Source organism: Hevea brasiliensis, chromosome 15 (genome assembly GCF_030052815.1).
Source record: "Hevea brasiliensis isolate MT/VB/25A 57/8 chromosome 15, ASM3005281v1, whole genome shotgun sequence".
Lineage (NCBI taxonomy): Eukaryota > Viridiplantae > Streptophyta > Magnoliopsida > Malpighiales > Euphorbiaceae > Hevea > Hevea brasiliensis.
Genome location: NC_079507.1, coordinates 64,028,376 through 64,043,068, shown reverse-complemented (window position 1 = coordinate 64,043,068; position 14,693 = coordinate 64,028,376). Strand labels below are relative to the sequence as shown.

Sequence of the window (14,693 nt, the reverse complement as noted above, 5' to 3'; positions counted from 1 at the left end):
AGATAACTACACAAAGCATAGTACAAGTACCAGATGGCTACGAATTGTTAGTACATCACTTAAAAAGCTCGATACCTCATCTGCCACAGTTTCTCCCGTTGCTTTGGCTTTCACTTTCAGAAACTACAAAGGCGGAAACAGAACTCTGTATCAAAACCCAAATCAAATTTCTTGGCCATGAATCCCTATGAAAAACCCTTGACGCCTTATGAACAGAGGCTCAGAGATGAGGTCATTTACCTTCACTCTCTCTGGCACAGAGGCCCTCCAGCTTTGAATCCTAACCCTAATCGTCTTAGGCCTAAACCTTTTCATAACAGTAACAACAACCCATCAAGAAATCTCCATGTATCTTACCCCACATCCTTCAAGAAAACCAAGGGAAACAAGCACGGATACCAAAATGCCAAGAACAGTACCCCTTCAGGTTCTGGGTCCAGCCGCCAACCCGACCCTGGTCCTGAATGGCCTATCAACCCTCCACGACCATCTTCTCCTCCTAACTCTAGCTCTGGATGGCCTTCTTTTAAGGTCAAACCGAGTCCGTCCGCCCAATTCACTCCAGGTATTCATGAAGCCAAAATTGCCACAATGCAAATGCAGCAGAAGATAGTCAAATGTTGTAATGAGTTCTTTGGCAAAAAGGCTGATTTGGATAGTGAAGAAGATAACAAATTCGAGGAAGAAGATGAAGGAGATGATTCTTTCGGTGATGATAATGACGTTGAAGAAACTGACGAATACAAGTTCTTTTTCGGTTTGTTTGTGGAACACCGAGAACTGAGGGATTTTTATGAGAAAAACCAGGAAACTGGGGACTTTTATTGCTTAGTTTGTGGAGGGATGGGAGTGAAAGTAGGGAAAATGTTTAAGGGTTGTTTGGGCCTTGTTCAGCATGCCATAGCAATTCTGAGAACAAAGAGAAAAAGGGCCCATAGGGCTCTTGGTCAGGTTATTTGCAGGGTTCTTGGATGGGATTTTGGTAGACTTCCTGTGGTTGTGTTGAAGGATGAGCCTCTCAGTCAGTCTTTGGCAAGTTTAGGCGATACTCTGGTGCATAATCAGTAAATTTTGTATATATTTATTTGCCAAGGTGAATGCATATAAATTTGGGCATCTCGTATTTGTTTATTATTTTTCTTGATTTTCATGGTATATGAATTAACTTGGTAAAAAAATGTTGCTGCATGTGGATGGAAAATGTATTGGTATGTGTGTCTATATTAATGCATTAGTGTCAAATAATTTATCTATTTCCGGGAAAACAATAGAACTGTAAGTAATTACATTAGAAATTAGAACTGCAGCCTGAAATTGTTCATGCAAAACAGATACCAGCATTGGAATCAAAGTTTCAACTCACTGTTCCAACTGGACCAAAGACACTATATGCAACGTGTTGAAGCTCAAGGCTGCAAACAGAATAATTGTAGTAAAATTGACATGGAGCAGTAAAATTACCCTCTAATCACCCACCCAAACCCCCAACTCCTCCCCCTTAAAACCCTACGCTCTTTGCCTCTTCACCTGTTGGGACAAAAAAATGATGGGATAAAAACTCTAAAAATGGGTCAAGTCACTAGTAAGGATCAAAACATTAATAAGAGTTTTCAGAGAGTGTTCTATAGTATACAAATTTGAGTTACTCTGTCTTGGGTTGTTAAGGTTTTCTATAGGTTTTATATCAAGTAGACACACATGATGTAGAAACCAAAATCACAAAGTAATTAAATTAATGCATTGATGCAATTTGCAGGAGTTTTTCCTATTGGGACAGAGACTTTCCTTGGGGAGCAATAATGTCAGGCACTACAGAAGTCGAGTTTGTTACTATGCCTGTAAACATAGAACCCTTATACTTGCGAACAAAGGCCATATTGCTGGATTCAGCAGTTCCGACACTTAATGAATCTGGAGATGAAGCTGAGTCGAAGAAGGAATTCAGAGGGGAAGAAACATGTGATAGGTGATTGTATGATGTTTCAGAGCTTTGACTCAGTGGGGCTGCTTTTTAGACACTTGCAGAGGGCTTTCCCGTTGGAAAATAAACCAAGCCACATGAGACCTTGTATTTTATTGGGTTCATAAAAGCAAAATAAAGATGGCAGTGATAATATTACATCAATTTCGACGTAATTTTACAAACGTAGCAGTTGATAAAAATGAACGGCTGTGATAGTATAAGCAAAAGCAGTAGTTAGATACGAGATAACTACACAAAGCATAGTACAAGTACCAGATGGCTACGAATTGTTAGTACATCACTTAAAAAGCTCGATACCTCATCTGCCACAGTTTCTCCCGTTGCTTTGGCTTTCACTTTCAGAAACTACAAAGGCGGAAACAGACCTCTGTATCAAAACCCAAATCAAATTTCTTGGCCATGAATCCCTATGAAAAACCCTTGACGCCTTATGAACAGAGGCTCAGAGATGAGGTCATTTACCTTCACTCTCTCTGGCACAGAGGCCCTCCAGCTTTGAATCCTAGCCCTAATCGTCTTAGGCCTAAACCTTTTCATAACAGTAACAACAAACCATCAAGAAATCTCCATGTATCTTACACCACATCCTTCAAGAAAACCAAGGGAAACAAGCACGGATACCAAAATGCCAAGAACAGTACCCCTTCAGGTTCTGGGTCCAGCCGCCAACCCGACCCTGGTCCTGAATGGCCTAGCAACCCTCCACCACCATCTTCTCCTCCTAACTCTAGCTCTGGATGGCCTTCTTTTAAGGTCAAACCGAGTCCCTCCGCCCAATTCACTCCAGGCATTCATGAAGCCAAAATTGCCACAATGCAAATGCAGCAGAAGATAGTCAGATGTTGTAATGAGTTCTTTGGCAAAAAGGCTGATTTGGATAGTGAAGAAGATAACAAATTCGAGGAAGAAGATGAAGGAGATGATTCTTTCGGTGATGATAATGACGTTGAAGAAACTGACGAATACAAGTTCTTTTTCGGTTTGTTTGTGGAACACCGAGAACTGAGGGATTTTTATGAGAAAAACCAGGAAACTGGGGACTTTTATTGCTTAGTTTGTGGAGGGATGGGAGTGAAAGTAGGGAAAATGTTTAAGGGTTGTTTGGGCCTTGTTCAGCATGCCATAGCAATTCTGAGAACAAAGAGAAAAAGGGCCCATAGGGCTCTTGGTCAGGTTATTTGCAGGGTTCTTGGATGGGATTTTGGTAGACTTCCTGTGGTTGTGTTGAAGGATGAGCCTCTCAGTCAGTCTTTGGCAAGTTTAGGCGATACTCTGGTGCATAATCAGTAAATTTTGTATATATTTATTTGCCAAGGTGAATGCATATAAATTTGGGCATCTCGTATTTGTTTATTATTTTTCTTGATTTTCATGGTATATGAATTAACTTGGTAAAAAATGTGGCTGAATGTGGATGGAAAATGTATTGGTATGTGTGTCTATATTAATGCATTAGTGTGTTTGTGTGTGTGTTCATAAATGAAGTGTTTGCTGATAATTTTTCTTTGAATTAGGACTTAAGTTAAATTTGTGTTATGTGGATGGAATAAGGATGATTGAGTATGAGCTTTATGATATTTTCTGCAAATAGTGATGGTTGCTTTTGATGGTAAGAATGATGAGTCGGTTATGATTTGAGAAGGAGGTTTGTGATTTGGATGAAAATAAGGTGCAACGGTGATTTGCTAGGCTTTCCTTTCTTTCATTTGGTGTTTTTGTTTGTGAGTTCTATGGAATTGTACTGTAACTGTGGAATTTTATAATTGGCACTTTTGTGCTTTAATTGTGATGCGTTTCAGAGTTGTTTGAAGGAAGATGCTAATAAGAAAGTTGTGGAAGATCTAGACAATGGAGTTTCTGATATGGAAGGAGGTAAAGAGGGAGTCATGGATTATGAGGTGAGATGATTTTTCTTTAACTGGAGATGTTAATTGCTACCAAGGGTCTTGTCGTTAGTTTGTTATTCTGCAGCATCATGATTTATGCAGAGTGTATATAACAAGCATTTTTTTTTTTTTTGCCTAAACAAGACAAAGCTAGGATCATGCTTATACTGTCAAAGGAAGCTGCAAAAAGAAAAACCAAAATCGCTTCATGGCCAAAATATATCTAATTTATATCAATCACCTGCATAGGGGGTAACATTAGTGATTAATTTGACTGGAAATCACTTGTTCATTACATACTCTGAATCAGCTATGGTGATAGTTCCAATTGTACACAAAGTTTTTATAGTTTATAGCAAAACATTTCTAATATCTGAGAGGAACCTTTTTGGCAAAATGCTTTCCTGTGACCTTATCTCATCTTATTATCTCACTTCTTCATTATTACTCCTTTTTTGGACAATTCCTTTTCTCCAACTTACATGAAGAAACAAATTCCAGTTAACAATTTTTCTCTTGTTAAAGCCTGCAGCTTTAATTGTGCATATCATTTCAGGTTATATGTGATCGCGGGGCATTGTGGAGTTGTGAGAGGGTTTAAGATCTTAATATGTGGCATTGCTTATACTCTTTCTTTCCTCTTTCTGGATTTTTCTTTTTCAGAAATTTCTAGCGTAAGAAGATGGCAATAAAGTAAATGAAGAACTTGGAAATAAAGTACCTGATTAGGAACACATGAAGAGAGAATTGAGTGCTTGACAAGATGGTTGTTCTGGATCTTTTTGTATGGTACCTTGAATTATGTTTCATTATTCTTGGAATAATATTTTTAGTTGTCAAGAATCTTACTTTTGAAACTTAGTTCTCTAATTTTGTTAATAAAAAGAATAGTTTAGGGATTTTTAAAGCAAAATAATTACTTGATAGGGGGATCAAATCTGGGAGGGGTTCCAACTGCTTCCCTTTCTCCCTTTCTTTCTTTCTTTTTTATTCTTCTCTTCCATCGGGAAAGAATTAAATGCATGGAGGACCATCTTTTTTTTTTTTGTCTTGCTATTCAAATTTACTGATACTCAGGTCCTTAAACAGAATACCAAAAGTTTTTGAATGGCTTGACTCAGACATTGTGGGGTGAGCCTAGAGGAAATGCTGGCAATGGAAATGATGATTCTGGTAATGCTGGGTCTTTTTGTGGTAATGAGAGTGAATTAACTTTAAAGGAGAATTCTGATTTTCATCAGGAAAATGGCATTACGATGTGAGGTTAAGGTTAATAATTTGTACAACACATTTTTAATTTGATGAGGATTAGACTATTCAAATAATGTGTTATTTGTTTTCTGCAGTAGAACTCTTTTTATTTATTTATTTAATTTGATGAGGATTAGACTATTCGAATATCCTACCAAAGCACATAGCATTTCAACACTTCTTTTTTGCACTTCTCAAAATTGCTTCTCCCAAATTAAATTGCATTCTTTAGATAATATAAATTTGAGCAGCATCACTGGCTACAGTTGCTTGTTCTTAGTTTCATAAAACATACATTGCAGACAAGCTTAAACGAGGTTGACATTGGGACCGAAGCGTATAATATTCTAGGAGAGAATTCTGGTGTTGATGATGTGCAGGGAGGTCTCAGTCGGTAACAGAAACATTTTCATTAAGAAGCATACAGAGGCAATAGAAGTAAATGTTGCAGGATAAAGTCGCTGGTGAGATAGTTCTTATTTATTTTGAGTCATTCCATCCTATGTGGTTCACTAGTATTTTGGTTGGAGATCCTGATTCTGGTTGTGACCATGGTTTACTAATTTTCTTTTGCATCCTACATATTAGGAGGATCACATTGTGATTTGCTGGAAGATTTTCATACGAGATTCTACTTTCAGTTGGAAGAATGACAAGTAAGCTGATGGAAGAATGAGAGTGTTTGAATTAGTTATTTGAGAAGAGCATCAATGACGAGTAAACTGATGTGCAAGAAATGGCTATTTAGGCACTCTGAGAGTGAGAATCTATTACTGATCTAATTAGAAGTTTTACGGTTTCAGAATTCTATTCTGAAACTTCAACTGTGAAGAATAGTTCCTCTTCTTCATGTCATGAAGAAACCCCAGATGGTTTTCAATTCTGTGCATTAGTCTGAAGAAACGTTTGTCTGTATATTCGCGTGATTCTGTTACATGGATACCTTCTGGTAATGTAGATGTGCAAAAGGAGAAGTTTTGCTAGCAAACTCTTCCTTTTCCTCTCTCTTTCTGTGTGTAATCTGTCATGTGCATGTGTTTAAAAATTCAAAAATGTTGGAAGAATAGTTATAGCTAAATTATAATATATACAGTTTTATAAACTTCTTTTTTATTTAATCAACTAAATATAACCATATGTGAAGCCTTTTAGTAGACTGCCCCTATGTCTGGATCGATGAGAATGGAGAGAAGAGAAGAAAAAAAAAAAGAAAAGAGATTCTTTAATTAAATAAGAAAAGCAAATAGAAATGAAAAGAATTTATATTTTTTAATTTTTTTTCATTAATTTAAAATATTTCTCTCCGATTTGAAAGAAAAATGGACGGATACAAGGAGAATTGGCTAGCGTCATATTGCTATTTCTAAATTAGCTCAGTGATGTCATTTCATCAACATACACACATATGTATATATATGTACATATGGGCTTCAGATCAGATCAGTGTGTTAGGCCCTAAACCAAAAAGCTTCAAACCATTGGCGTTGGAGTTATAATTACTAGTTAGGGCCGAAAGCTCATGGCGGCGTACCGTATACCCTATATAACGAGGAAGAGGAAAGGGATAGAATCGATATCGTCTCAAGCTATCATCAAAAATCAATATCTGAGATAATTGTTTTGTGAGAAAGAAAAAGGAAATGTCTGGAGTTGGACCAATCACACAGGACTGGGAACCAGTGGTAATCCGCAAGAAGGCTCCCAACGCCGCCGCGAAGAAGGATGAGAAGGTTGTCAACGCCGCTCGCCGTTCCGGTGCCGAGATTGAAACTCTAAAAAAATGTACACCCTTTTGCTTTTTCGTCTTTTTAATTGTTTGATTAATTAATTTACTTTTACTGATCAGTGAAATCGACAAAATATTTTCTGTGTGATTTCTGTTATTCTCGTTGATGATTACGCGGTGGTTTTGCTTGGGAAAAACGATTTGTTAATATTCAATTTTTGCTTTGATAATGATAGGCAGCAATCTTTCTTTTTTTTTTCCCCCTCTTTATGGTATTGATTTTTGCCGGCGGCCAACCAGGAATTAGGGTTTCTTACTTAGATTTTTTTTCTTTCGGTAAAAAAAAAATTGTGATGAGGTTCTTACTCTTTTCTGATAATTATTAATCAGCCATATCTAGCACGAATTTTACTAGGAAAAATAATATGTTCTCAGAAACCCTAGTGCTATATCCATAGGAGAAAACAAAACAATACACATCTTATTTTGGTGGTGATTCTGAATTAGATAAACTGTAATCAATATATATTTGATGTATTATAGCATGAATTCTTTTTCATGGTTGCTTTTTTTTTATTATTGATTAAACTGTTCTGAGACCATGACCAAATTATGCCTGTTTGTGGTCTCAGTGGAAGTTAAATCATAAGGGAATGATGGTTAATAAAAGATGTGTCCTACTTAAACATTTGCTTGCTTAGACTATTGCATGGCCTTTTATACCTGTTTGTGTAAACTAAAAAGTCTTTTGTTTTTCAATTTCTTCTGCAGCAAATGCTGGTACAAACAAAGCCGCCTCAAGCAGCACTTCTTTAAACACAAGAAAGCTTGATGAAGAAACAGAGAACCTAACTCGTGAGTAGATTTTTTTTTTTTAATTGTTATTTGCATGAAGTATATTGTATTGGGCCATGTGCAATCAGTTTATTAATTGTCCAACCTTGAGATGGATGAAGAAAAATGCGTTTTAGTAATTCTTCCTGTGCAGTAAAAGGATGTATTTTACATCCATATGATTGTCTCACTGTGCTGAGAAAGTGTTTTTGGTTTTCCATTTTTGTTTCATTGTGAGCAATGCAATCAACTGGACAATTATGTGTGTGATAATTAATCTTAATGCTAATGAGTGGAAGAATGTGTTTCTGGGTTAAACCTTCCATATTTTTTCCATGTAAAAAAATTAGTAGATGATGTATGATTTCTTTGCATGAGATGACTGGTGACAGTATTCTAAATCTCCTGTCTTGTTTTGTTTCAGACGATCGAGTGCCAAGCGAACTGAAGAAAGCCATCATGCAGGCTCGAACGGACAAGAAGCTTACCCAGGCCCAACTTGCTCAAGTCTCTCTCTCTCTCTCATATTCGTAAAAAACTTTTTTATCTTCTGAGCATGAGGTTTTAGTAACATAATTTTGTTTCCTGCAGTTGATCAATGAGAAGCCCCAGATAATACAAGAGTACGAGTCTGGAAAAGCAATTCCAAATCAACAGATAATAGGCAAACTGGAGAGAGCTCTTGGTGTGAAGCTGCGAGGGAAGAAATAAACTGTGACTTTGAACACAGATGGGAGCTATAAAGTAACGAAAGTGTCTATGATCTTAAAATTGGTGGTGTAAATGAACTTTTTCTACCATCATTATGGCTTGCATGTAAAATCCATGGTCTTGATTTGTGTGGAGAGTTGTGATATGTTGAGTTGGAATTTGATTTGTGCCTTTGTTCATGCGTGCATGATGTTGTCCTCATGAGTTTACGGTTGTTTCTGCACACTTGTATGTGTTTGAGATGGGTCGAGCAACTGCTTTTAAATTTTCTAAATCAAGGTATCGTGTTTATTTTTATGACGTTTTGCCCATGATTTATTGAGATCTACTGGTGGAGTACGTTTGATGCTGCTAAGGTTAAGGTAAATGAAAAGAAATGAAAGGTTCGATTCTTGCCGCATACCATCCCTTTCAACCTCCTGCACGGTTATGCATCTCTTTCAATTCTCAAATTTGATATAAGTTGTGCAAATTGGCGAGGAAACAATCTACTTATACCTAAAAGGAAAGTAAGTATAGCCTATTGATCAAAGTTATTTACAAGTTTGCTCTCGTTTTGGTGCATGTTTAGCATCAAAGATCCATACAAAATGTCGGGCTCGGGCCAACGTGTTTTGTTCTTTGTAGAACTGCATGATTGGCAGTGCCCGCATACGTGCAAACATACAACATCATATGTATAGCATATTTCAATTTTCTGTCATTCATAAAAAATACAGAGAATCTAAACGTCCTAAACATTTCTAGTACAGAGAATCTAAACGTCCTAAACATTTCTAGTCATTAGAAGTTCAAATCACATGTTTCCACAACCCTAGCATTATTATTATTATTTTTTTATATTATTGTTTTCTTTCTTTTTCTTCTTCTCTTCTTATATTATGCATAAAAAAGTACATATTAATAAAATTTTAATTTAATATTAAAATTATTTTCATAATTATAAATCTCGAGTTTCAATTAAATCCAAATAAATAAATAAAATTGAAGCCTGTTGGAGTTTTGGAACCACATTGGGTGAGAATTGACACAAATATGTTTAGGTTTCTAGAAGGTAGAGAGGCCCGTAAATAAATGACTCGAGGAAATTTCTTGTACGCGATGTAGTGTAGTTACCAATTTTAATTAATTGAATAAAATTACATTTAATTGACTTAAATGATCTAAATTACATATTCATGTAAATGTCAATTTTTTAAAGTCGTTAGGTATTTTTTGTTTTTTTCATTCAACTCCAGTTAGAATTTAAACTAGAATCGAAGATAACTTCATTTTTAATTTTTCATATCGTTAAACATTATTTTAAAATAAAATATGTATAATCAAAGATTTACTCCAAATTCAATAAATAAAAAGGAATTACAAAGAACAGTTAAAAGATAAGGAATTACAAAAGGAACCAAAAGCAACGATTTGAAGTTCAAGGATGAAAACAGAATCAACCTAATAACCATCAACTAAATAATACAGCCCCCTCTCATCATTAGCAACATGCTATGATCGGAAGTCAGTTCGTGGGATTAACAGATAGCAGCTACTCCACAAAATTTCTGAGTGATATCTTCCAAATGTTGCAATAGTCATCCATGGACATGGAGTGGTCAAGGCTTTGGTTACGGGCATTTAAAACTACGTACAAGAACTGGTATTTTTTATCTTCAGCAATAAAAAAAAAAATATCAAGACTGCTAATAAGTTAATGCAGAATCACAATCGGAGGAGTTTAGTAAAGGATACTATTTCCATAGAATCCAACTTGCATCTACAACCCAAATCCTTCATATGAAGAATGTTGACAGTGATTTTTTTCAGAGACTTGAATGTAGAAAACAAAAACCATCCTTGGTAAACGTAAAATTGTTGGGAACCAATAATTTCGAGTCCTGTCATTAATACAATAAACAACATTTACATTATTGGTTTCCTCCAACCAAACCAACATCGTAAAGGCGATGTGAAACGAACTACTCATATTAAAGCATCCAACATAACTCACAACTTCAATAATTATAATAACAGCATATAAGCTACTCACATGCCAGTTTTGTGCCAAAGCTCGTAAGGCATATTGCAAATGCCTGAAAAGCTGACAATGGCTGCCTATAGTCCATGGTGAAAGTATCATCTCCTACCTTCCCAAACTGCAGGAGGACAGTATCCTCATCTCCTTTTCCTCCTGGCTGACTTTGGTCCACAGTTGCAACCAATTGGAAATTCTTAACTGATGCTACAGTTACCCGACCATGGAAATTCAAGCACCAGCATTGCAGATGTTCATGCCACCTCGGGGCCTTGTTGCGCAAAACTGTATAGCCAGAAACTGAAGACTCTGGTCCCTTCATCACGGAGTCTTCAAGATGTTTTTCATTAATAGTTTCTCGTGATAGTGGACACTTCAGTGAGCACACCATCCTTCTGGGACCTCTTGATTTTAAGAGGTTAAATTTGTAAGAGACCTGTCCAACCTCAAAATTGCCTGCTGGAACTTGGGGGCTTATTTGTTTGCTCGCAAATCTGCGGCTAGCTCTGCTACTTGAGGGCTTTGCACCACTGTGTGGTGGCTGGCTGTCGTAGATTGTAAAGTTGGTGCCAAGAAAGTCCGAACTGTAAAATTTGATGGAACATTAGAAATTTTTTTTATTACAGTAAAAAAGGCTCCAACAATGCTCCCCCACCTCATTCTCACCCAAAATATAAAAGATGAGCACAGAAACAGAATAATTGCACTTTTGTTGTCAACTACATACTAATTTGTACAACTAGGATTTGCTAAATCCAACCACCATGGTGATTTAGACCATGAACAGGTCATAGCATTAGTTCTACGGCACCAAAACTAGGCATTGCTACCAAAGCAACTAGTCCACCATAACTACAAAGAAAATCTTGCATGAACCTAGCCCACCATGGACTACAAAGAAACAGCAAATCACATGTAGGTGCCACAAGTGTCCATAAATATAATCCATGGTGGGCCAATTTTCGTTTCCTGATATAGCTACAGTATCATTATAACTTAGACATAAAACTAACAAATTTGCATCATCTTCCAGTTAATGATGACAAATTTTAACCTAGGACCTGAAGCCATTTACTTTCAATGTTTCTCCCATACCCTAAACCAGATGGAAACAGATCCATAAAACTGAGTCCAACCACTTAGGGATTAAGGCTTAATTGAGTCGAGCCACATCTGCCCCACAGTAATATCACAGAAAACACATCACAATCACCCAACAGCTAGTCCATGACAGAATACAGGGAGTTGTCATAATACATTGCAAATTGCATGTCAGCAATCATCATGTTTGAAACAATCCACACAGCAGATTTATGTTACATACAGACACAGAATATTTACAAATTCAATATAAAAATGGTAAGTTTGATTGATAATATGTAAGGAGGTAACAAAGAATAATAAAATCATAAGAAACTATCTAGATTCTTATTATCTCAAATTACGTCCAGAAATAAGAGTAGCATTTTCCAGAATTCCCAACTTAACCTGTATCAATATGTATATCTTACCTTAATTTTCCAACATATGAATTACTTCCTTGGGATAGATCTTCTGCATCAAGTGAGATGATATATTCTATGTGAGCACCATGTCTAAACCTCCGTGCTGCTAGAAGAAACTTTCCCTTGTCCATTAATGCTAGGAAGAAGAATAAAATACAACCTCAAATGAGCCAGACTTCAATTAATGCTAGGAAGAAGAATAAAATACAACCTCAAATGAGCCAGACTTCAATAACTTACGTTACAAAAGTTACATAGGACAAACAGAAAACAAATAAAATATATATGCTAACAGAACTGAAGGCCAATAACAAACTTGATAATCAAGTCCATGCAAGATGAAACATAAATTCAATAATCTATGATAAACCTCTCACATTTATAAAATTCACTGTTAACAAAAGATATGTCATGCATTAACTTTCCAAATAAAATCACCAGTCTTTCCAAACCATTGAACATTTTGTGTTTGATGCTACACTCATCACCACAAAATAGTTGTGTATAGACAAAAAGATCAAAGCTTTTAACAGTAATAGTTTTAATATAAAAAATTTTCATGTGCTACATAACCGTTCTCAATCCCAAAAATTGTCTTTCCTTTTTAATTTAAAATTATCATGTTAGTCAATATTTAGGTGTGACTCTTAAATGGAACAAGCTTTGTTTTACAGACTGAATATTGTCAATTTTAGAATGAGTCAAGTTGACTTTGGAATGCCATGTGTGATAAAATATCATATCACCATATAGACAAAGGTCAATCTAAAGGTTTGACAAAATGAATCCTTTCCCTTTCAGTTTTAATACTAAAAATTTAAGCATAAATGATTATGTCAAACTAATGTAGCTGCAGAAGAAGCATAAATCTGAAGAAGCCCCGAAGCTCCTCTTTTGGTTCTAAAATCAAGTCCACCAATAACTACTTACATGGAGTAAGAGCAAGAGAGAGATAAAACGTTGAAGTCTTCTTATTCCGTTTTATAAGACATTGATGAGGTAAGTCACGCGGACCTGGCTGCATTTTCAATAAAAACAGAAGGACCACATATTTCAAAATTTTAGACAAATTTGACCAACAATTGCATCAAGTCACAGGAATAAATCAACAAGCTAAATGAACAATCCTAAGCAATTTAATTGCCAATAATTTCATATTGTCTGGAACTGTAAACAGGAAAGGAAATGACAGCATCAAGAAAAGAAAAGGAAAGGAAATCATTTCAAGGCAAAGACTTCAATTACGCATAAAAGATTATTCTCATAATAAAGTCACCTTTCGGCTCAGTTAATTATGCATGTACAACTTCTAATTCTAAATTTACACGATGGAAGGCACAACTTGACTATTAGCAAATCTAGTATTACCCGAGGAACATCTCAGCTTAATCTAAGAAAATCCACAAAATTTCATATAAAAGCAAGTTTCTAGAAAAGAACACCTCTAATTCTTTTTCTAAATGAGGAAAAAATTTTCTGTGTATCTAGGCAGTTTATATCATGTAACAATTACACTGCCTGAAATGGAACAAGATTTTTGTTCCTGATGACCAATAATTTATAAACAAGGGCCTCCAAGAATTGTTCTGCGCTCAAAAAAAGGAAGTTATTATTTGCTTTCAACATTCAAAATTTTCTGAAACTTCATTTTCCCACATTTTCAATTAATCTTCTAATTATTGATATTTTAATACACAGAAAATGAATTGCAGAACCTAGCAAAATTAAATTCACAGCACATACAATACTGAAGAAATATGCAAAGAAATAACCAAGGAAAAAAACAAAAAGAACAAATTCAAACTCCAGGCACCAAAACATCATTCACTCGGGGGGAAAACACAATAGATATAAATTCAAACCTGAAAGTTCCAATAACCCGGAGCACTAATGCAAATCATTAATTAACTAATATAATTAGAAGAATTCCTCCGCGAAAACTTATCAAAAAATAATCACATAAATGGAACATAATAGTTTAATTATCAAAGAATAATTCAATTAGATAGATTTAGGTTTATATTTCAAGCACTATTTATATAAAAAAAATTAAAAAAAAAAAAACACTAACTTCACAAAACGGGAATTCCCTAAAAAAATCAAAACCCTAACATTACACAATTCCCAATCACTCACTATTCCCAAAAAAAACTAATAAATTTTAACAAAGTATAAAAATTGACCTGTTTAAGGCAAGAAGGAAAAGTGATTCTGCCTATGTTGCGTGGAGACCGAACGATCTCCTTCGTAATCTCTCTCCATTTTTTACAGACACAAGCACAAGCAACGACGTCTTGTCGCTGAGGCCACCGATCATCGCTCTCCTCCACTCGTTTTATTATCTCCCCAAGCAATTCAGGCAACATGCTCGCCCAGCCATCGACAGGGTCCGACTCGGCCCACAACTCCCCGGATACATCGCCACCGAGACCGGTGGGCACCACCACTCCTCCAGCACCGTCGTTTTTATGATTGTTAACAGACTTGAACGACTTGGAGAACCTTCGAGAGAGAATAGATTTCCGCAGAGACATTAGAGTGATAAATTCCCCTTTGTTTTTTCTTTCCTCCCCCGAGAGCCGAAGAGAGTTTTCGCCTTTTGGTCCTTTTCTCGATTTTGTGTTCCAGAGAGAGAGAGAGAAGGGGTTGCGGGGGTGGGGGCGAGGGGAGGGTTAGCGTGAAACAGAGAGACAGAGCTGTGAGATAAGCATTGAGAAGAGAGAATGTGTTAGAACAGGTGGCGCAAATAGAGTGGGGGTGACGGAGAAAAAGAACG

The 14,693-nt window shown here is 36.1% G+C and overlaps 3 protein-coding genes across 5 annotated transcripts; 2 read left to right on the top strand and 1 right to left on the bottom strand.

The window, feature by feature from the left end:
• The first annotated feature begins 38 nt into the window (after positions 1–38).
• On the top strand, positions 39–6,109 carry LOC110670343 (uncharacterized). Its single transcript, XM_058137147.1, has 6 exons — positions 39–1,066; positions 1,807–1,959; positions 2,274–3,259; positions 3,784–3,882; positions 5,424–5,585; positions 5,710–6,109. The coding sequence occupies exons 1-5, from the start codon at positions 178–180 to the stop codon at positions 5,517–5,519; spliced, it is 2,223 nt and encodes a 740-aa protein (XP_057993130.1). The 5' UTR covers positions 39–177; the 3' UTR covers positions 5,520–5,585; positions 5,710–6,109.
• A 452-nt stretch (positions 6,110–6,561) lies between these two features.
• LOC110670389 (multiprotein-bridging factor 1a) lies at positions 6,562–8,689 on the top strand. The gene is made up of 4 exons (XM_021832431.2): positions 6,562–6,903; positions 7,619–7,702; positions 8,106–8,188; positions 8,273–8,689. Exons 1-4 carry the CDS (start codon positions 6,762–6,764, stop codon positions 8,390–8,392), a joined length of 429 nt encoding a protein of 142 aa, XP_021688123.2. The 5' UTR covers positions 6,562–6,761; the 3' UTR covers positions 8,393–8,689.
• A 1,022-nt stretch (positions 8,690–9,711) lies between these two features.
• On the bottom strand, positions 9,712–14,606 carry LOC110670339 (tubby-like F-box protein 7). 3 transcript variants are annotated; one of them, XM_021832342.2, is made up of 5 exons: positions 14,101–14,606; positions 12,848–12,935; positions 11,924–12,053; positions 10,428–10,996; positions 9,712–10,168 (listed from the first exon to the last, which is right to left on the bottom strand). In XM_021832342.2, coding segments are annotated over exons 1-5 (1,140 nt in total). In that variant the 5' UTR covers positions 14,452–14,606; the 3' UTR covers positions 9,712–10,166. The 3 variants fall into 3 exon arrangements, with proteins under 3 accessions (XP_021688034.2, XP_021688035.2, XP_021688033.2); XM_021832343.2 differs by having other exon boundaries at positions 9,712–10,275; positions 14,101–14,605; XM_021832341.2 differs by having other exon boundaries at positions 9,712–10,996; positions 14,101–14,605.
• Between the last annotated feature and the right edge of the window lie 87 nt (positions 14,607–14,693).